The 23023-nt window shown below is 50.5% G+C and overlaps 1 protein-coding gene across 2 annotated transcripts; it reads right to left on the reverse strand.

The window, feature by feature from the left end:
• Positions 1–9064: 9064 nt before the first annotated feature.
• UBL7 (ubiquitin like 7) lies at positions 9065–22385 on the reverse strand. 2 transcript variants are annotated; one of them, XM_040493253.1, is made up of 11 exons: positions 22259–22385; positions 20461–20673; positions 19287–19406; positions 16094–16176; positions 15202–15286; positions 14618–14675; positions 13398–13531; positions 13089–13138; positions 12680–12847; positions 11988–12110; positions 9065–9313 (listed from the first exon to the last, which is right to left on the reverse strand). In XM_040493253.1, the coding sequence occupies exons 1-11, from the start codon at positions 22344–22346 to the stop codon at positions 9176–9178; spliced, it is 1260 nt and encodes a 419-aa protein (XP_040349187.1). In that variant the 5' UTR covers positions 22347–22385; the 3' UTR covers positions 9065–9175. The 2 variants fall into 2 exon arrangements, with proteins under 2 accessions (XP_040349187.1, XP_040349186.1); XM_040493252.1 differs by having other exon boundaries at positions 19287–19418.
• Positions 22386–23023: the final 638 nt, after the last annotated feature.

Below are 23023 nucleotides of genomic sequence, written 5' to 3' on the forward strand. Positions count from 1 at the left end.
ATTGCCCATGTGCTAGGCAACTCACAACACACAACCCACTTCCACCTACCTTATCCCCACCAGTTTTACATTCTCTCCCTCACCGAGGGAGGGGGCACAATCCCATATTAGAGGACACTGAGGCACAGGGAGGGGGAGGGATCTGCCCAAGGTCAGCTGGTAGAGCCAAGGTGGACCTGGGTTTTCTGACTGCAACAACCAGTGGCTGGCGCTGAGGTTACTATGTGCTACGCATGTTTCACAGCCCCACTTTAACTCAGTCCATCTTCTGTCTTGTAAGTAGGTGCTATTGTTTGGCTCCCTTTGCAAACAGACAAACAAACAAACAGAAACCAAGGTACAGAGAGGGAATGTGATGTACCCAAGGTCACACAGCTAGATAGAGAAGGGCTGGGATAGAAGCTCAGGTCATCTCCCTGGGGCCCACACCTTTATCTTCTACATCATCATGCTCCACTCTCAGTGCACTGCACCCTGTTGCTGCTGCCTGCTGTGTGTAGCTGGGATCTGGATCCAGATGATCCTCGGAAAGACGCAGACAGGGCCCAGGTTACCAGGTGCCAGGCTCGGGCTCAGCCTCCCAAGCAACAGGGCAGCAGATGGAAACTGGGGTAGATGCCAAGGAATTTTCTTTTTCCAGGCTGGGGTGGGGATGAGGGGGTAATGCTGAAGATTGTTCCATCTCATGCCCTAGGGTGGGCCTCTGGCTGGGCTTCTCCATGCCTGGCTTAGCACCTGCTACACCAACGGGCACCCCTGAGCCAGCCAATCTAGGGGCAAAGGGCCAGATGGCAGCCCACTCCTGGTTGGCTGGGGAGGTAAGGACTGGGAGTCCAGGGAGGTAAGGACTGGGCCCGTGATTGGGGCAGTAGCTCTACAGGAGAAAGCAGCTACACTGTGGGTATAGTGGGAGCAGGTTCCCAGGGTGCGCAAAGCAGAGGACTGGTGTTTGGGTGTGGACTTTGGTGGGCCTCAGGCAGCACGGGGAAATCAAATGAGGATGGCACAGGTGGTGACAAGAGCCTGCCTGCCTCAATGGAGGCCAAGGCTAGCTTTGGGGCCTGGACCAAGGGTGGGGGCATAATCTCCACTCACAGCAAATGGTGGGAAATGAAGGAGCAGAGGAAGCCACAGATGTGACTGCAGACAGATCTGAGGGGAAGTGCATTCCTATTGCCCTCTTTCCCATGGCTCCCCACATGGGGGAGTCCGGAGAGAAAGCTGGGAGAAAGAAATGGTGCAGGGGCTCCTATTTGGAGAAAAAGACCTTGAAGGGGTCTTCCCTGTGGGGAGCTGAGGCACAGCCAAATCCGGAAGACCCCTTAGGGAGTCAGAGAAATGGACACACACCGACCTGAAGTTCATGGCCCCATAGCAGCATCGGGACCCCCTCCCCAGACTTCCAAGCAAAGCCTTGCAGGGCCCTATCAGAGCATTCCTCCTCTCTCCAAGCTTTCTCTGACCCCCTCCTCAGCCCTGATTCCATGGGTCTTCAAAGGAGTGACCTGCCTCTAACAAGAAGCCCTTCGTAGGTATAAGGCACCCAAGCCCATAACAGCCCCTTCGTGCTAGGCCCACCATGTTAGGAGGTCTCATGTCCACTCACAGCAGCAGCTCTAACTGCACCCCCTCCACTAGCACGGGGCAGAGACCAGGGAAATTCTGAGAACAGTGAAGCGGAAGGGGGGCTGGGTGGGGCTGGGGAACACCAGGAGGGCACACGCTCCATCTACAGAGCAGTTGCTACTTAGCCCCAGGCTATAGGGGCCATGGGAAAGTACACCCAAGATGACAGGCAGTCTGACTTTTCACTGGAAGCTGAAAACTGAGTTTATGTTGAAACTATCAGTTTTAAAACAGTGGCCAAAAAAAAAAAAACCCAAAAAACAAAAACCAAAAAACTCAAGTAAAATGTTTATGACCACCCAGGCCACGTCTGGAAATTCCAACTTACTGTGTGCTCACTGTACGCAGGCCCGTGACTATCTCATGGGCACAGGCATAGACACAACAGCGGCTGCCTCCCCTGTACTTGGCCCAACCTCCAAAGACCACATCAGGGCTTAGGCATGGACCACATGATGTACACACAGGACACCCTCCTTGGCTTGCGCGGGCCCCGGTACCACATCTCCCCCTCCCCTCAGAGCTCTGTCTGCCCCTAAAACTCTCCCCACCTATCCAAGCCTGTGTCTTCCTTCTAGGCCAGCTCAGAGCCACGGTCTCCCAGGCGGCTGCTCAGACGGAGAACTTCACACAACTGCTGCTACCCTTCCTAGGCTGAGGGTCAGCGCTTTCCTGAAGCATCCCATTCCTGCATCTCTGTTCTCCGATCTAGTTATTCCAGATACATTTTTATTTGTTTGGCCCTACCCTAAATTGTTAAGATTGGGGTCTGGCTTGCCAAGGGGAGAGACAAAAGCAAAAATCCACAGGGGGCTATTCAGTGATGGACAGGAGACTGGCAGATAAGAGCTAGCCCTTTTCTCCTTCTATCAGGACACTCAGCTCACCTAAAAACATGTCAGGTCCTCCCATGGCTTGCGGGGGCAACCCAGTGTCTTATCCCCCAAACTCTACATGCCAGGCCCTGGGCTTGTGGGGCAGGAGTGCCACCTGGTGGCCACTTTGGAACAGAGGGGAGTCTTAGCATAGACTGTGGGTAGATACAGACTCCCAAGCCTTTCTGGAGACAAACTCCTCCCTCCACCCCACCACACCCCCACCCCCATCTTTGAGCCTCTATTCTCAGTGCCCAAGGCCTGTGGCACAGCAGAATCTCGTGGGAGTCATGTGGAACCCATCCTGCCTAAAAAAGTCTCCTGACTAGATGTGGCTGAGGTCAGAGCAGGTCCCAGCATGGCCAGTGACCCAAGTAAGGCCCTGCCCTAGCCCAGGCCTCCATTTCTTTGTTTACAAAATGACAAAGAGAAACTATCCTTCTGGTCTATCTCCAATCTAGACCAGAGACACACCAAACTTTCTCATTCTTTCTGCGTTTCCTTGTTTGTAGATTGAAACAGATATGCTTTTAAAATTATCTCTGCAGGACAGGTGTCCCAGGCCCTCCCAGCTCTGATGTGTCACCCGAGCCTGCTGGGGCCACCTGCATGAAAAGAAAGACATGCAGACATGTGATCTCCCACAAACAGTTCACGTTCTTTTGTAGATACAATGATCTAAGAATCCCAATTCTTGACTCTCGGAGGTCATTCTGTCCAACCTGGGAGCCCCTCACAGCAGCCTAGATGGCAGTCATGCAGCCTCTTACATACCCCCAGTGATGATGAGCTCACTTCCAAGGCATCTTACTCAGCTCTCATTAAGCCATCTCCCCTGGGAGAAGACTCCTGCCCAGTGGTCCTAAATCTGTCCTCTGAGGCCACACAGATCACGTCTAATCTCTCTTCCTGGGATACAGCCAGGGGATTTCAATAGGGAATTTCAGCAGAGGTCATGCCCTTCTAAATCTACTCTTTTTTCATGGCAAATAACCCCAATTCCAACTAGATCCCTCAGGGGCTTTGCTTGTTCTCTGTGATCCTTGTTGATTCCTAGGACGTCAGCCGTCAGGCATTTGACAAACTTCTACAGAGAAGCTCTTAGGTGCTGGGCAGCTCGGTTTGTGTCCATCTCCTTCATTTACTTTTTTTTTTTTTTTTTTAAAGTAAGCTCTACGCCCAATGTAGGGCTTGAACTCACAACCCCAAGATCAGGAGTTGCATGCTCTCTTGGGGCGCCTGGGTGGCTCAGTCAGTTAAGTGTCTGACTTCAGCTCAGGTAATGATCTTACAATTCATGGCTTCAGGCCCTGCATCAGGCTCTGTGCTGACAGCTCAGAGCCTGGAGCCTGCTTTGGATTCTGTGTCTCCCTCTCTGCCCCTCCCCCACTCATGTTTGCGCGCTCTCTCTCTCTCTCTCAAATAAATAAACATAAACAAAAACTTTTTTTTTTAATTAAAAAAAAAAAGAGTTGCACATTCTCCTGACTGAGCCACCTGGGCACCCCTGTGTCCATCTCCTTCAAAAATAGCACCCTGGTGGTAGATCAGAACACATTTAGAGGAGAGGCTGAGTAGTAAAGAGTTGGAAGACTGATTTCCCTCCTGACTACAGCCCCCCAAAGGCACTGCCTCATGGGGCTGAGATACCAGGCTGCTAAATCCTATCGATCTTAGCCCAGGGCCATCCTTGGGCCAATTCCCACCCATCAGCAGTGGCTTTCTGGAACACTGGTTGAGAAAGACTGAGTCTGAATCTGGGCTTGGGGGGGGGGGGGCGGAAATGAGAACCCATCCTTCATGAGAACAATTGGTTTTCTAGTCCCCACCACAGGACCTCAGGTTGTCCCTATTCCTGTCCCTCTTGTTAGGGTTGTCCCTGACTCCATCAGTCATCTAGAACACTCACCAGTCCAGCTCTGAGTGCCCTTCCATCTCTGCTTTACACCCTGTCAATATCTACCTCTACAAACTGAGAGGAAATGTCAAACAGGACACGAGCGAGGCTCCAAGAGGTTAGGCTGTCTGTGGAGAAGACCTAACTCTCAGCCCATCTGACTCAGAAGATTGATTCCCCTCGAAGACCCAAGCTGCCGCTTCCTGGAGGGATGTGCCTCCGAGTGGCTTCCAGGTCTGGCAGCCAGGCCCCACGTGTGCACACTGACGGAATCGTGCTGATACAATCCCACCCCAGTCCTAGAAAGGGCCAGTTTCCCAGCACAGCCACATCCTGTTACACGAGGAAGCCCTCATCAGTAAATGGGGTAGTATCTACCTCTCTGGGTTGTTAGGAGGTTCAGCCGAGATGGCATATGTGTGTACCCAGCTCAATGACTGGCACAGACAGGGTTAATAGACGAGTACTGCCCTACTGCACTGCTGTCAGCCACTTTGCCAAGGTACAGCAGGGCAGTGCCTGGGTCTCTGCACAAGGCATTGCAAGCATACAGGGAGCTGAATGCTGTCACCGGCAACTGCAGAGCCTGAAGGAGCCAGACAGGGTGGGCCCAGGGACACAGGGGCAGAGCCAAGCCGACCTAACCCCCACCCAGGCCCACAGGGGGCTCGGGGAGGCTGGGTAAGCACACGGAGGCCTAAATAACCCCCCAACGTTCTCACCAAACGTTCAATGCCACGGCCCGTGGCAGAAGTGACAAGAGGCCAGCTCAGGGTAGGGCTCTGAGAGCTTGGTCTGGGGCCCAGGCCAGATGGGGCTGAGGCGAGGAGCAGAACCGGGGCCCATGTGCCCAGCAAGCTGTGCCAGCCCAGCCCATGCCAGCCCAGCCAAATTTGAGTTATATCAGGAGAAGGGATCTGCTCAGAAAACTCACCCATCTCTGCATATTTACATATTCTATTTTGGGGTCTTTTCCTTTTTTTTCCCTTAGCTTCCTAGAAAAGTTCTCGTGATCAATTCCAACTTCACCTCTGCTGAACTGCAAAAGCTCACTCTCAGTCCCATCTCCCTTCCAACTGCCAACTATCTCCCCTCCAGCTACCCTCCTGCAGGCAAGGTTCTCCAGAGTTCTCTGCCCTCCCTGCCTCTGCTGCCCCCACCTATTCAGGCCTCAACCCCTGCCACTGTTTTCTGGTTCCACTATAACGTTTCCGCAAGGTCACCATGGCTCAAGTCAGCAAGTCCAAGGTCAGCCCTGGCTGCTAAGGTCTCTCCACAGAGCTCACAAAACTGACCGTGCCCTCTTTGTCCAGTTCCATTCCGGCAGCTTTGATGACTCATGGTCTCACCTTCCCAGAAGCGGCAGAGACCGCCCCCTTCTGTGTTCCATGGTCACCAGTCACCATCCCTATAAAGTCTAACTCCTTAGTGGGTGTCCCTTGGCTGCTACCCATCCCTGAAAAGTTGAATTCCCTTCTCACAGGACACGAGCAGAGTCTTCAACCCAAGACTCCCTGATCATTATCTCCAACTTAGGAAACACCCACTGTTCTACAAGACACCCCCACCTGACTGTCCCATGGCACCGTGAGCCCAACGTGTCCCAAACTGGCCCTGCATTCCAAAGCCAACCCCCGATCTCTTATTCTGGCCGCACCACCATCTACCCACTCACGCCCCACCACCTTCTCCGTCTCCCTCGTCCCCACATCTAGTCTGTCTTTCACATCTCACATCCCTCCCCTCCACCCAGCCCCCCTGCTGCGGCTCTAGTCCCCACGTGCGTGCGTCCCATCTGCAGGCAGCAAGCCGCCGAGCCGCCGAGCTGGTCTCCCACTGCCAATCTCACTTCCCACAAATCCAGCCTCCACACAGCTGTCAGGTTACCTCACGCGAATTTGGTCCCCGCCCCCCACCCCCCCCCCCACCCCCCAACTGGCCTGCCTAAAGCCATCCAAAGGGTGCTCTCTGCCTTTAGGATAAAGCCCGAGCTCCTCCACCTGGTCAGCCCCTGCACCGCCTCCCACCCCTCTGCACCCACCAGCCAGGAGCAGCAGTGGGAAGTGCACCAGCTTTGGAGCAAGACAGACCTGAGTTCCTGAGGCCAACTTGTCCAATGCCTAACTGCGATTGTGGACGGATGACCTCACCTCTCAAGCCCCTGTGTCCTCACCCGAAAACCGGGGCTAATTAAGTAACGCTCACCTTTCCCAAGAGGCCATGTGAATGCTAAGTCCTCAAATGGCTCTCCACCCGCCCCCCTTCCACACGGCCAGACTGCCAGGTGAGCCCACGGTCAGTGCTTAGTGGATCACAGCTTCCTCACTGGCCTCCCTGCCTCAAGCCTGCCCCACTCTCCACCTGTTCACACACAGCAGCCAGTGACCTATCTACAATGCAAACCTCACTCTCCCTGGACTCAAAATCTCCTGTGACTCCCAGTGTTCTTAAGGGAAGTCCAAACTCTTTATACATGGCTTAAAAGGATCCAGCCTCTGCCTACCTCAAAAATCCACCCTGCCACACAGGGCTACAGGAGCTGTATTCTCCCTGCTTCTGACCCTCTCAGCACGTCCACTTTCCTGCCCAACTCCTCCTCCCCCTCAGCTCTCAAGTCAGACACCACTCTCTCTAAGAAGCTCTCCCTCACTCACACACCCCCACCCTAACCCTTTCTATGGGGACCCTTTCTCCCCTTTCTATGGGGACCTGCCTCGTCTGCCTGTCATCAGGCTTTAGTGTAAACATCTGTTTTTCTGTCTTCCCAATGATGTGGCTCTGTGACAGCAAGGACCCCATCAGGTTTACCTGGCACAGAGCAGAGGCTGAACGAATGTTTTTTGGGAGAGTAAAGGGAACAATGGTGAGGAAGGAGTCCTTGGCCCGTGGAAAGCCCCAGGCTCTGTGCGGGCGCTTATCAGACTCAACATATATTATTTAAAACATGGCCACAGGAAGTAAAGCCAACTTGCCAAGACCTCGGAGGAAAGAGCTGACAAAGAAGGGAAGGGGAAATCGTGGAAACGGTTCAATTCTTGGAAACAGTGCAACTGGTATTTGGGGGGTCAGTTCCAGGCACAGGGCAGGTTTACTCAAATGTCCCCCAGCATGGTGGTGGGAGAGTTGAGCCCCAGTGCTTGTGATGGCAGTCCCCAGGGTCAGGGTATGAGTGGCCACAGAATGGAAACCAGCTCTAGGCATGCAGTGTCATGGGGAGAAGGGCTGTGTCAGCAAGTGGTCCCATGTGGCTGGAAATGACCTCTGTTTCTACCACAGACAAGCCAGAGACATTGGGTGAAAAGACAGAGAGCTTCCTTCTTGGTCTTTGTTCCCACCCACAAGGAGGCAGCTGGGCTCCAGGTAGACCACTGAGGCCCAAAAGAGGCCCAGCACCAAGAAGCCTGGTAAGTTCCAAGCCTTTGCAGCAAATGCAAACACCTCTCAACATTAATTCTAGGATGGAGAGGGAAATGTGGCAAGACTTCACAGTTTCTGGAGGAGGGACAGAACACTATGCTACTCAGGCCATATCTAGAACAGGGGGTCCTCCTGAGCGCCTCCTCTTAAGAGCATCACTGATAAGGAAGTCATTCATAGAGAACAGGATGTGCGAGGCACCAAAACCAGCACAGGCCAAAGGGGCAAGTGAATTGTCACCCCTCTCCCTAACTAAAGCCACGCTAACAGAGCAGAGAGGGCAGCAGGCTTGTCTGTGTGCTCCCTCGGGGCAGAGATGGGACCAAAGGACAGAAGAGGCAGTCCTTATCAGTGGTAGACCTCTTGTCCCAGGAAGTGACAAGCAGAGGCTGAATGACCAGGACGGTGGATGCTGTGGGCAGGACGTCTGCCTAAGGCACAGGGCAGGCGCAGACCTGAGCTCCTTTCCACTGAAACACCATCTGAGGGGAAGGATCTTTTCCTGACAAAGTATTCAAAGCACACGAAACCCACTCGCTCAACTTGGACGTGTCTGCGACGCAGTAGGAAACACTGTGCCAAGGGGAACGAGAGCTCGGGCAGATGGAGCGGCAGCTTGGGGGTTGGTGCCCTCTCTTCAAGATGAAAGCTGAGCCCTGTTCGTGTTGGTGTTGTTGTTTAGTATTGTTATTTAACTGCTCTTGTATTTACGCCTTGAGGACAGAGAAGAGGGCCCTGCCTCCTGGCACAGCTCTGAGGCCCAGAGTCTGGCGTGGTTACAGAATAGGCATCAAAGACTCCCTGGCGAGAGGAGGCCAGGGGAGGAATACGGAATCTTGTGGGAGCCTGTGGGAAGGCGAGCTGCCCTACCCGCTCACAGTAAAAGGACACCTAGCCACTCCTCAGACTGGGGTCATCTCAGAAGCGCAGGCCTCTTCTGGCCACAGCCCCCACAGCAGCCACCCTGGACACTGGGTGGCGGCTCTGCTCCAGCCTTGGGCATGTCCTGAGGCTGCCACACCCCAACGTACCAAAGGTCCTGGCGCTATCACTGGAAACTTCTCCAAAAAAGAGAATGTGGGCATCACACAGCATCCCGTGATGTGGGTCTAAAATTCTCCACCCAGGGCTCAGAAGCAGGGGCAGGCCACAATCCCTGATCCCACGGCGCCAAGACCCACACACCACGCTTGCCCCATTGCCTCCACCAGCTCAGATCAGCCAGAACGGCCAAGCAATGGACAAGACGGAAGGTCGACCATCAGATGTATTGGGGAGAGGAGAGATGGGGCACCTTCAGGAGTGCCTCCCACGGGCAGCCGCCTTGGCAGTTTGCTGGGGGGTCAGGAGGAGCAGGAGTTCACGGGGCTCCTCCGGCAAAGATGAGCTCCAGGGCCGCTTGGATGTCGCCGCCAGTGGCCTGCAGGGCCCGCAGGCTCAGCTCATCGTCCTGGATGCCCATGTCGCGCAGCTGCTGCAGCTGGGGCTGCCACTGGCTCTGCAGAAAGAGAGGACAAGCGGAAGCCGTTAGCTGGGATCCTCAGTAGACTTGCTGGGGTCTGCTCTCTCAGGGGGAGGGACGAAGGTCGGTTCCTAAGGCAAAATCGCTGATGTGAAGTTCCGCAGAACACAGGGCTTCTAGGAAGACTACCAGAGGGCCTTGAGAGTTTAGAGAACAAACGAGAAGTTTTCCCAATTAAAAAAGGAAAAATTTAACATAAGGATCAAAAAAGAAGGCACAGATTACTCACTATCTAAATTTTAAAAAATTAAATTACTTTCTTTCTCCTGCTCTATGTATAGACAGACAGACACATACACACAGATGGGGGGAGGGGGTACATTTTTAAATTAGTTTTGTTTTTGAGTGTGATGCATAGTGAAAAGTTTCCCTCTATCCACTCCCATACCCACCCCAGAGAACCTATTTTACTTATCTTTGAGAAAATACAAATATATATTCCCGTAGCTACTCTTTTCTATTCTCAGCACCTGCCTTTTTTCCAACATAATTAACGTAGCCTGATGATCTCTCTTTGCCACTAGAGAGCTTTTTAATAACTGTACAATATTCCAACTCATACATGTCTTGAAATGTACCATAACTGAGCTGTTTCCAACCCTTCGCCACTACAAACGATGCCAAGGTGACAGCCTCTGTACAAATGTCGTTTTCTACATGCACACACATAACTCCAGGAGAAATTCCAAGAAATGGGGCTGGAAGGAATCATGGCGTTAATCAGCACTTCCTTTCCACGAAGAGCCTGTTCCTGTCCTTTGCCCATTTTTCTATGGAGTTGTTGGTCCTAAATTACTAGAATTCTACACACCAGGGAAGTTTTGCCTGGTATGTGTTACAGACTTTTTCCCTGTTTGTTGTTGGCCTTTGGTCTTTGCTTCTGGTTTGGTGTGGTTTCCTATGCAGAAATCTTCACTTTTACAAACTCAGAATATATTACTCTTTATGTAATGGCTCCTGGATTTTGACTCTCAGCTACAAAAGGCCCTCTCCACTATAAGGGTTTAAAGAAATTAACCCACATTTTCTTTCTTTCTTTTTTTTAAATCTTTTTTTTTTTAAGTTTTTTTAATGTTTATTTTTGACAGAGAGAGAGAGAGAGAGAGAGAGACAGACAGAGCATGAGCAGGGGAGGGGCAGAGAGAGAGCGAGACACAGAATCCGAAGCGGGCTCCAGGCTCTGAGCTGTCAGCACAGAGCCCAACGCAGGGCTTGAACTCACGAGCTGTGAGATCATGACCTGAGCCGAAGACGGATGCTCAACCGACTGAACCACCCAGGCGCCCCCCACATTTTCTTTTAGTACTTTCAAAGCTTTATCAATATCTCTACTTCATGAAGGAGGAAGTGCACAACTTAGGGAAGACAATGTGCTCACTCGTGGGAAGAAGGCAGTGGGGATGAAATGCAAATTCAGAGAGATGGGCAGGCAGTGAGGTGTGGAGGGTCTTTCAAAAACCACACAAACCAACTTGGTTGGTCAGGTGGAGCCAGTGAAAGCTCTTGAGCTGGAGAGCAGAGTGAACAGGCATCTAGCTGGGGAAGATGAAGGAATGGAAAAGACAAGCTGTCCACGGACCCTGCTCCTATTCCCCTCACTGTCCACTGGGACCACACAGGTTTAGAGGAAACCACGGGAGCTTGAACCCTGTCTTTCCCACTTGATGGCTATATGACCCTGGACCAATTCCAGAAATGACATTCACCCCCAGGCTCAGGAAACAGAGTGGAAACAGAGTGAAGGAAACAAAGGAAACAAAGTGTTTGGAAACAGAGTGACGGAAACAAAGCAAAGGAAACAGAGTGAAGCAGACAGCTCATGCACAGAGATATGCAATAAAACGTTGGCTCCTACGGTCTTCCATTTAGTTGCTCGAGTGACCTTTCTATGAAGCAGAGCAGCCATGGTGTCATTCCCTGCTGAAACCTTCCTTGGCTCCCTGGTGACTACAGGATCAAGTCTGGTCTCCTTCCTCAAACACTCAGGGCTGTCACACTCAGGGTCCTGCTCCCCTGTTCTCTGGCTCCGTCTGAGGATCTTTTCCATGAGGACACTGCCTTCTGGCCTTGCAGGCTCGGGGATGTCACATGTACCTCCACACATTTGCTCCAACAGGTGGCTGCCTGTACCTGGACACCATCCTCCCAAATACCCCTTTCCTGTCTGGCTAACCTCTAACCAATTCTTTGATAATCAGTTCAAACGCTCCTTCCTCAGAAAAGTTCTGCCTGACCCAGGCCCTCACTCGAAGCCTGGGCCGGGCTTCTCGCTCTACTGCTCCCGTTTCAATCTCCTGGTACCCCTCCACGGCAGAGATGATGATGGCTCACCTCTGCCCCAGGAGCTGGACCCAGATCTGGTATTTCAGTACTCAATACTCAGTCAATGCTCACGGAATGAATGAATGACTCTTTGACTAAAACGGCCATTAAGTGTCCCAGCCACACAGTCAGTGGAGTCAGGCCAGGGCCACAGGGTGCAGGAGTGGAAGCCACAGGGAAAACTGCCCTTGCTGGAAGCATCCTCTCCTGTCACACTGCCAGGCACCAGCTGTTCCTAGAGCGAAGAAGGCCCTCTAGAGAGCAGAAAGAAGCTCCGTATTCAAAGTAACCAGGCAGCTGCATGGATACCGGAGTGGGGAAAACTGACCTGAAGGCTGGGCTGCCCAGAGGCCTGCAGAGCGTGCTGTAGGGCTTGGCTGAAGAGATCGTTGGTGATGGGTGTCCCTGACTGGACACCAGAGGACATTGGTGAGGTCCCTGAGGAATGGCCCTAGAGACAAATCAGTGGTTAGTGCCACCCTCAGAGCCACCTCAATCTTCCAGTACATGCATGAGACCGTCATGGCACCCCATCGTGGGTCCCTGGGGTACCCAACTACTGCCTCCCAATAGACACCTACGTGGGACAACCACACAGGGGTGCCTAAAAGCTCGCTGAGGCCAGAAAAGATTCCATCCTCTTCTGCCCAGGGAAACGGAACTGAGCCTCTGACCTAGCCTAGGACCGCAGCATTGGGAGAGATGGCCTTGGCAGCTAGAGTGACCATTACCAGGAACGCTTAAGCCGGTGACGGCTGAGACCTGTCAAGGATGAGGAAGGGCACGCTACGCGAGGGGAGGTTCTGAACGACAAGGGGAGGAATTCTGGACTGTACTGCACCCCGGATGCTAAGCCCTAAAGGCAAGTCAGGGAGAGGGTGACCGGGCTGCAGTGAGAACCCCACCAGGGTTCCAGGAAGACTTCAGCTCAAACCAGATCTAGCACCAGGGTCAGCAAAGGTAAACCCACTGTACTGCTGGCGAGCTTCTCCCCTGGGGGCCCGGTCCCCATCTTCATACCTGGGTGCCAGGAGTCGGCGTGTGAGAGCTGCTCTCCGGAGTGCTGGCCAGGGCCAGGGCAGTGGCCAGCTCGCTCTGGGTAATGGGCCGGGGGCCAGCAGCTCCACTGTACCCCAGGGAGGCTGGGCGGGAGCTGGGTGTGCTGCTAGAAGGCGTGGACCTGGAGGTCTGGAGAAGGGAGGTGCCCAGGATCAGGGAAGTGGCACTGAGACATTCCCAGATGAACCCCGCCCCCGCGGCAGGAACAGAAGGAGCCTCCCCAAGCTGCCAGGTTCAGAAAGGAATAGTATGACATAGATTGGCCACCAGAGGGGTTAAGACCACCCCCCGGCTTGGGTGTGCCAAGTCCCAGGGAGAGGCGCATCCCTGGCACCATCTCCTCTAAATGGCAAGCAGCCAGGCCACTTACTGGGTGAAAGTCGTCCTCATCGTCAGAGAGCCCTTCAAACAGGAAGCCACCTGGAGGAGGGAGAACAGATTTCGGGAGGAAGAACAGAAAGGCACAGGCGTAGCTCCAGAATCTCAGTTCAGATACTCTCCAAATTCACATTTTCATCTCTCCCCTTGGAAAATTACAGGACAGATGCACTCCCTGACTCAAACCGAGAGTTCCCGAGGAACGCCCTCTGCCAGCGCTATACATAGCTGCTGAGTAAAGCAAATCCCTGGGCCACAGCCGGCTCCCGAGGGGGCCTACATTACGCTTTCTGGGGCCTACCTGGCATGTCCCGGTACGAGCTGGAGGGCATGCTCCTCGAAGAGGAGTCAGCTCCTGGCAGTGGGGTGCTACCCGCCACCGAGTGCAGAACGAGGACAATGGCATTGACCAGGGCTGGGTGAGCAGGCACCAACCTGGGACAGAGGCAGGAAGAAACACAAGGGTGACTAAGAAGGAAAGAGACCCCTCAGCATGCCAGCAGTTCTGGGTGCCCCTCAAAACAGCTGCATTCCCTTGCCGGACTTTAAATTCCTTGGCACCTCCCACCGGTTGGCTCTGTTCTCCTGCCCTGCCCTCAGCAGCAATGGCAAGGCCGCCAGTCCTAGGGTCCACTGCCAATGTTTCACCTTCCCCTCTGGCAAGGCATGATACGACATGCACAGCCAAGGCGGCTCAGGGGTCTCTCTCTAGTCTCATCTCCGTCACTACTTTCCTGGATGACCTCTGTCAGGTGCCTTCTCTTCCCAGGGTGGAGCTGTTTTCTTCACTTACAAAATAAGGTCTATAACCTGTACTGTCCCTTCTAGTTCTAAAATTTTAGGGATCAATGCTCCTGCATCTTTCCCCATCTTAAAATATTTTAAAGGCTCAGGGCACCTGGGTGGCTCCGTTGGTTAAGCATCCGACTTCGGCTCAGGTCATGATCTCGTGGATCGTGAGTTCAAGCCCTGCATCAGGCTCTCTACTGTCAGCATGGGGCCCGCTTTGGATCCTCTGCCTCCCTCTCTCTTTGCCCCTCCCCTGCTTGTGCATGTGTGTGTTCGCTCTCTCACTCTCTCAAAAAAAAAAAAGTATATATATATATATATATGTGTGTGTGTGTATATATATATATATACACACATATATATATATACTTTTATATATATATATTTACATTTATATATATTTTTACATATATATATATATATATATATATATATATATATATATATTTTAAAGGCTCTCCAATGTCTACCGAATAAGCACTGAACTGAGCCCGGCTGCAAAGCCACCTCCCTCAGAACCCTGCTTCAACTCTGCATTTCCACGTGTCCTGTCCCTGGGCTTGGTCGGTCTACTGGGAGCCCCTGCTCTTTCTCACCTGCTGACATACTTAACAGGTAGACTTTGGGAGAGATGGGGTTGGGCTCTAAGAGCAGAATCTGGGGTGACGATTAGGTTTCTGGCCCAACCATGAGGAGACACAGGGTACCCTTTAATAAGATGGGTAGACTTACGTATCAAGCATGCTGGGATCAGCGAAGACAGAGAAGAGGTCCTTGTCCTGGAGAACACCTGAAGGAGAACAGGGCTCACCTCAGAGACTCTTCCTAGTCTAGGAGGGTATGAAGAGGCTTTAGGCCTCAGAGCAACCAGTTCAACAGGGACACAGGACCACAGAGCAGCTCTCATGAGAAGGGGAGGAAACAAAACACCAAGAAGCACAACCCAAGTGTTCTCCACCGTGTTCCCCACTCATCACCTCCCTCTGCACTTAGGTCACATGCTGCATACCGACACATCAGCCTCTCTTCCCCATATGTCTGGGTTCCTCCCTTGGCCACCAAAGTGTGTAGGAAGTCTTCCCTCCGGGGGGCAAAATGCTGCCCCCATCTGGCAACCTACCATCTCATCTATGATGTTAGCTAGGCCATGATTTCTCAGCAGCACTGACCGCTCTTGGAGGGCTGGGTGTATGTAACACATCTTGGTTACCCCTCGCCCCAACGAGACCAGTGGTTCTTCACAAGATGGTAATTGCCTCTCCCTGTTTCTCCTTCTCCAACAACTCCTGTTTCCTCAGGCTCAGTCCTGCACTTACCGAGGGCAATGGGGTCACTGCTGAGACCTGGGGTGGCCACAATGATCTGATCCAGAGATTCCTTATTGCTGAGCATCTTAAAGACCTGCAGGAGAAATGGGGGTGGGGGCAGGGGCGCTGAGCACTCAACCAGCTCAATCCACTCAGCAAACACCTGCACGCTGCTGAAGTGCTTCCTCCCTCTGTGTGCTTGCATGCACATCACCACAGTGGAACAATAGCCCCAGGAAACACATGAACTTTTTTCTCTAAGATTGTAGCTTACTGGAGGGGAAACAAACAATTTTTAAAGAAAGCAAGACCACGGTAAACCTTCAATCTCTAGTCCTGTCCCTCATCTGTAGTTCTAATGCTTCCAAAATAAAAGCTCTCTTTGTAAGCCCAATGGCAAACGTTCTTCTAGGTGCCAAAAGCCCTTTTCAATCTCTGTAAAATTATCATTTCATATGCATATATGTCGGGAAGTTTGCAGCTCTATTAATTCTGCTTATCAACTCTCCTACAGAAAGACATCAGCACATTTGCCCAGTGAGGAAATCCAGGTAAGGAGCAGTGGGCAGGCAGTTCAGCAAAAGTCAAAGAATGACGCCCGGCAGAAACAGCATGTGGATCCATTGGCTGTAACTATATTCATTCCGTGAGGCCAATCCAATATCAGGAGAGGTAGTATCATTCTCACGAGAGGAAATCAACAAGACCTAGCTGAGAGAGCCTGTTTGGGGGATGATAGGGTTCTACTGAGACCCACAGACACGACAAAAACTCCCCAAGGAACTCTTAGTAGCCATGGTAACAGGCTTCCAGCTCCCACTCGACACCACTCACCAGCGTTCACACCCTCTCCTGCCATCCTGGCAAGAGTCTGGGGCGAAGGGCCTCGGCACACACTCACCGCCTCCCTGTAGGAGGAGCTGCTGTGCAGGGCAGTGTGCAGCACCCGGAACTCCCTCAGGGCAGCCACTCTGTCCACAGGCTCTGGGGACAAGACACTCAGTTACCTACAACCCGGCCCTGTCCCTGCGGCAGATGCAGAGCATCATCCAGCGTGTTCCCTCAGCACCCCACAAAGAACATGAGTGCCCATTCAGAAAAACCCACTGATGCCACCACAGATGGGAGAACCACACCCTCTCTGGAGCAGCTCCAGTACACAAGGCAAACAAATTCAAGTTCAGGTGGCAGTGGTGGATCTCAGCACCTGAAAGAGACCGCTCCGATCAATATCCCACTGCGGGACTTCTAGACTTGTTACATTTGAAAAGGAGGAATGTATAGCCAACTCTGTAGACTTTTAGACAGCGATTTAAAATAAGAACCAAAAGCCATCTGAACAATATGGAGCAATGCTGACACAATATGTTAAGAGAAAGAAATAGAACATGAAGTTGTACATATGTTCTCTAGTAAAACTCCGTAAAATGTGTCAGTGTGCACGTGGTCCAAGGCTGGAAGGGGACAAAGGGAAGAAGAGAACTTAGGGAGGCTGGCAGGATCAAGGCTAATTGTTTTCTCCGTCATATTTTCTTTTAGGCTTCTATATTATTTTTAATCTTAAAATATACATATATATATATATAAGAACCAAGAAAAAACACTGTACCTCTTAACCTTGTTATCACCTACGCCCAACAGCAAGCGTTTCACTGGGACTCAAAGCTCCTTCCTGATCTTTGGACACTATGATTTGTATATATGGGAAAGTTTAGCCATTGGCTTCGTTTTAATTGGTAAAGCAGATGTTTTCTAGGAGAAGGTATTCTAAGCTTCAGTGAGACTGTGTGCAAAATCATGGGAGAATAAAAGAATGAGGTGCTTTGATGGAATCCCAAGTCATTTTTTTTTTTTTTTTTTTTTGTAGCCAGGGCTCACGGTACACGTCCCTGCTCAAACAGCAGGCTAAGTAAGATCCTGAAGAGATCCGTAACCTGCCACAGAGAACCATCAAAGGGATCCAGGTGGGAAGGGAGGGACTGACAGGTTCTCCTCCTACAGGCGCTAATCTAGTGGGAGACCCAGAAATGTGCTTCCTTTTATAAGAGCACTCAAAAATAAAATATCCAAAATGCCACCGCGAAACTGTTTCTTTTCAGATCTAAGTTTATTTTCACCCCGCAATAAAACATGCACATGTTTCAAAGATAAAACTCCAGGCCAAAGGGAGGAGGAAAAGGACTCTTAATATCTGAATCCAGTCATCAGCTAAGAGCTGTGGTTGTCTCTGTAACATCTCTGAGCTAATCTCTGCCTCACTCTTTGGAAGTGGGAAGCAGCCAGCCCAGTGGAAAGAATGTGGGCTCTAGAGCCAGGAAAACCTGATTCACATCCCAGCTCTTGCATTAATTTTCTAAGTAGGTGACCTTGAATAAATACCTTTTCTAACTTTCCTTTTCTTCATCTATCAAATGCTAATGCTGTTACCTGGCCTGCAGGTCTAATGATTAAATGGGATATCAAAGAGAAACAATCTGGCTTGAAGAAGCAACAAATGTTACTTTCCTTCTGTCAGTGCCCTCCAGCCAAAGACGAGAGGGGCACACCTGCAGTGGACCAAGTTGGGCTCACTGCTCTGTACAAAGGGAAGGATGCACACCACGAGAATTGGGGGTATCGCCATACGATGATGTTACAGAAGATTTATAGGATTTGGGATTCGGCTGGGGGATCGGGGGTGGGGGGGCGGTTTCAAGAAGTAGGGTTTTGTTCTGGATTGAACGCTGTCAGGAAGTGGGGGTGATTTTATGATTGGATAGCTAATAATTCTTAGCTAGAAGGAAAGAAAACTAGAGCGAGGCCAACGCTGTAACTGGTAAAGAAGCAACAGCCGCTCATAATAGCCAGGATGGAGGGATATTTGGTCACTTCTGTGATGTGAACAACACTCAGGGCTTTGTCTCTGTTCAGAAATGAGAGGGATCTTATTTTTGTCTTGATCCATTATAGTCTCAGAGTGAGTGGCCTTACAGGTGTTGGCGATCTGTTGAAATTGTTCACGTTTCAAGGCCTAGCCAAGGGCCAGGCCAACCCTTGAATGTCAGAGACTGCTTTTCTCTTTCTCACCTCCCGTCAGTGGACAAGAGATCTTTTTGTCCTTGATGTTTAGAATTGAAAAGAGGGGGTATTTCAGACTGATAACCAATCACAGCAGTCATGAACATTTCAAAAATATGTCAGATGGCCAGTTTAACAAACCTCTTTTACATAGCTTAGCTTTATCCCTGGGGACACTTTTAGTATATGTGCTGCCGAAGCGAGCACCCTGGGGACACTTTTAAAACACAGATGTAAAACTGAAATTATGAATGCCAAGCAGCACCTTTTATTAATAAATCAAAAGGGCATTCGAGGTTTTGTGAGTGTTCTCCAAGAGCTACTTTAGTACTGTTCAAATATTTTCAAGCTTCAGGAAAATAAACTACCAGTACAGCAGAAGTGAGCTGTCCAGGGCCACTTGTGGGAAGATTTGCTACAGCATTAGGAGAGCACAGGGAGTTTCAGCTTTTTCCTAGTAAGAACAACAACAACAAAGAGATCCAAAGTTCACTGAGAAATAAACCGTTAATCTAAACAAGTTTAAAGAGACACACGCTTCCTACCCCCACTAGAATACAATGGGTAATGAACTTAAAATGTAGAGAAACAAGTCTCCTTCTGTTAGTGGTGTTGGCAGCAAGTAGATCAAAACTGTACTCTATTGGGGCACCTGGGCGGCTCAGTCCGTTAAGCGTCTGACTTCGGCTCAGGTCATGATCTCCCAATCCGTGGGTTTGAGCCCCGTGTCGGGCTCTGTGCTGACAGCTCCGAGTCTGGACCCTGCTTTGGATTCTGTCTCCCTCTCTCTCTGCCCCTCCCCTGCTCGTGCTCTGTCTCTCTCTCTCTCTCGAAAATAAAGAAACATTAAAAAAAAAAAAAAATCAAAACTGCACTCTATTACCAATGGGACTAATCCACTAGGTAATAATAGATATCCTCCATCACTATCTCAGTAACTCACTTCTTTGTTCCACCCAGGCCAGGCCTCAAGAGCACACAGACCCTTTCGGTGTAGACATTACAGAAACTCTGCTTGTCTAAGGGCCCTTACTCACCTGGTTTCTGATCAGGCTCGGGCCAGGACTTGCGCAGAACATGGACTGTGGACCCAGGTTGGATGCCGTAGAAGTCAAGGGTCTGGTCATCTTTAAGCTTCCGACCACAGTAGATCAGATCTAAAAAGAGAACTGTCCATTTATATTATATTCTTCAAAACAGTGTAGATAGTTTCTGCCCCTAAGAAACTTATCTTGATCGGATAGCTGGAGAAGGATACGTGCTTTAAAAAGTACTCTTTATTGGGGCACCTGGGTGGTGCAGTCGGTTAAGCGTCCGACCTCAGCCAGGTCACGATCTCGCGGTCCGTGAGTTCGAGCCCCGCGTCAGGCTCTGGGCTGATGGCTCAGAGCCTGGAGCCTGTTTCCGATTCTGTGTCTCCCTCTCTCTCTGCCCCTCCCCTGTTCATGCTCTGTCTCTCTCTGTCCCAAAAATAAATAAACATTGAAAAAAAAAATTTTTTTAAAAAAGTACTCTTTATTAATAAATACATTTTAGTAACAAATTATTAGCAAGTACAAACTCATAAAATACAGAATCTATGCGCAGGTAGGCTCTAGCGCTTAACATCATGCTGACTGATATTTAAATGAATGGGAAAATGCAACAACAAAAAAGGATGAACCCAGTGTTTTTATGACTAAGAACATACTTTTTGCCAGTTGGACACCTCAGCCATTATAAATTACGTTTATGATATAATTTAACATTATATTTAAATTCCCTCTTCCTCCACCTAGAATACCCTTACCATCTTCCTTTCCTTTATTTACTGCCTTCCCTCTAACCATCCAACCAAGCAAAAACACAAATCCTTCTAATTATCCTTTAAAACCCATCTCAAATGCCATATACTGGGGGCCTCCCCCAACGAGCTGCTCCTTCCCTAGAGTACCCCAAATTCTTGCTCTTTCAGGGAAAGAATTTAACAATGTCATGGTTAAGGAGCTCTGTGATAAAGGAACTCAGTATAATGCGCAACTGAAATGGCAACCAATAGTTTTATTTTATTTCATGGTTTGTGTTTCTATTCACCCAACTACCATTAACTTCCCTGGACCATTAACATTATGAGGCAACAAATCCCAAACTCTTAATTTACCCTTGTAATTCCCGAAGTATCCTCCCCCGAAAGACAGCAGAGCAGCAGCCCAACCCGTTTCAGAGACTCACCAATCAGCTCAGGGTCTGGAACAGACTCCTGGAGTTTTCCAGCAATGAGCTGCTTCAGAAATGAAATACTATAGCCCCCCAGTGAGTATTCACCCAGCTCTGACTCCGGCAACTGAAGAACAGACTTTGGGGCAAGTGGCTGGTCGGCCAGCTTCACCGCCAGATGCCAATCTGAGAGAGACATCCTCTCTCTTTCGCGCTCTCTCTTTCTCCCTGTAAAGGAACAGAGCCTTAGTGGTTAAAGGACAGACTGCCACCCTACACCACCCCCACCCCACCAAGGGGCTGAATGAAAGATAATTCATTGTGACACTGTTGGAAAAACACAGGGTGCAACATCAGGAAGCCAGAACTAGAATGTGGGGTCCTTTCTATACCCATCCTACGATAAACAGCAAAAAACCTTCAGCTCGCTAGGCCTCAGTTTCTTTATCTTTAAAGTGGACATAAAAATGGAATGTCGTGAGGTTCAAATGAGATCATCCAACCCCCTCCCTTACGTACACTCCTTATTTCCAATTTTCTTCATCAACTCTTGCTTGAACTGCAATAGCTTTATAACAAGCCCCTGCCTCTTGCCTCTCTTCCTATCAAATATCCATGCTGCCACCCAACTCATCACTATTTTTTTTTCAATTCAGTATAGCTAACAAACAGTGTTATATTATTTTCAGGTGTACAGTCTAGTGATTCAATAATTGTGTACATTACTCAGTGCTCATCATGCCAAATGTACTCAATCTCCATCACTATTTCACCCATCCCCCCCACCCACCTCTGTTCTGGTAACCATCTGTTTGTTCTCCATAGTTAATCATCACTTTAAAACACAGATCTTATCAAAACATTCCTCTGCTTAGGACTCCTCCAACGACTCCAAACCACTTCTGTGAATAAGTCTATAACTCCACAGCCTGGCTTATGACAACATTTGTTTTGTTTTATGTTTTGTTTTGTTTTATGACAACATTCTTTCTGTTCCCTCTGCCAGCCTTCCTCCCCAACAGAGCCCTGCCCTGCCCTAACCTCCCCAGCACTTAAGTCCACCCCCAGGAAGCCTCAAGTCTTAACAAAGTCTCCCACTTTATATCTCTGTTCATCTGCTAATTCTGCATGTATAATTCCTCCTCCTCCCTCTGGCCTCTTAGCAAACTACCAAGATCAACTCAAATACAACCTTCTCTGTCCCCTCTCTCCTTCCTCTGTTGTTCCCACATACCCTCAGGGCAAAGGGTTACAAATATCTATATACTTGTCAAACCCCAGTCCCCAACGCGTTCCTGAAGGCCCCTGATAGCAAAGACTAGAATTTTTGCCTTTATTGTCCCAACGCTTGGCAGATGTGGGTCCCCATAAAATGAATCAGAAACTCTGAGGGTGGAAGAATCCTCCAAGGCAAGCCCTCGTTATAATCATTATTGCTTCCAAAGAGGCCTCTAGTAGGGAAGCTAAAAAAAAAAAAAAAAAGGCCGTGTGGCTTTGAAGCTGCACAGCAGACCCCAAGGCATCCTCAAGGTACCGATCTCCAGGTTTATAAGAAGGAAGGAAAGAAATAGGTCTTTTTATATACCATATCATTTTATCCTCACAACTGTTCCTTGAGGCAGGGATTACCAACTAAACATTAAAGACAAGGGAACCGTGACTCAGAAAGGTGAAGTCACCGGCCCAAGGTTACAGACAGCTAATGGTGGGGCAGGAGCACTATCTCTTAGGTGACGACCCCACCACTCCCACGGAACCAGCTAACTAATGGACACATGTCGAGCCCGCGCGACCCGGGGCCCAGAGCCCTCACCCGTCCCGCGGAAGGAACCCGGCCGCAGAGCCGCCGGTGTAAACACACTCCGGTCCTCTCGCCGGAAACCGGAAACCCTGCGCTGCATTCTGGGAATTGCAGTTTCGGCTTGCGGCCCCGTCCCTTCTAAATCCCCTGCCTGCTGGTGGCGCTAATTGCAAAGCTTCCGGTTCTGGGGTGGGCGTGGCTTCCGAGCCCCTTGAAATTTCCCGCGCGGGGCACCACCGCGGCTTTCGCGGGTGAAAGACCTGGTGCCTGTGTGCGTTCCAGGGCGCGAGTTGCGGGAGGTGGGCCTGGCGCCGTCCCCAGAAGCATGCAGAGTCCTCCGGCGGTGCTGGGTTGTTACTGCGCCGCCAGAGGGAAGGCCCCTCCCGGATCCCCTCCTGCTCCGACGCTCGCCACCCGCCTTCCCTAGCGGCCTCTTCAGACACACCCAGTGGTACCTTGCGGCCCTCCCCTGGAAAACCGAGGGCTCTCGGATGAAGGCATCCTCTTTTGTGCTTCTCGCAGCCAGTCTACCAATGAGGCAAAAGCAGGAACGGAAGGACGACTCCCTCTAAACGTGGGTCCGCTGTTAAGTCGGGATCCTTGCTTCACCATGCAGTGGTGTGGTTTATATAACAGTCATTCATAGAATCAATTTGGAGAGGGGAATTTCCACTGAACTGTAATAGAGAAACTGCATATTTTAAATGCATGGTTAGAATTGGTTTGCGTTTGCACAGAAATTAGAATTAGCGCTAAAATGTTGAAGAAGGTTACTTT

The sequence above is a fragment of the Herpailurus yagouaroundi genome, unplaced genomic scaffold (assembly GCF_014898765.1).
Source record: "Herpailurus yagouaroundi ecotype Mexico unplaced genomic scaffold, PumYag 184, whole genome shotgun sequence".
Taxonomy (NCBI): Eukaryota; Metazoa; Chordata; class Mammalia; order Carnivora; family Felidae; genus Herpailurus; species Herpailurus yagouaroundi.

What these genes read in the sequence shown, in the direction of transcription:
- UBL7 (XM_040493252.1), bottom strand. Translation starts at nt 22,346, where the DNA reads ATGCAGCGCAGGGTTTCCGGTTTCCGGCGAGAGGACCGGAGTGTGTTT. An exon ending in GCTCCTCCTACAGGGAGGCG is followed by an intron (nt 15,287 to 16,093) that starts GTGAGTGTGTGC and finishes TTTCTCCTGCAG; the next exon opens with GTCTTTAAGATGCTCAGCAA. An exon ending in ATGAGGACGACTTTCACCCA is followed by an intron (nt 12,848 to 13,088) that starts GTAAGTGGCCTG and finishes TCCCTTCTCCAG; the next exon opens with ACCTCCAGGTCCACGCCTTC.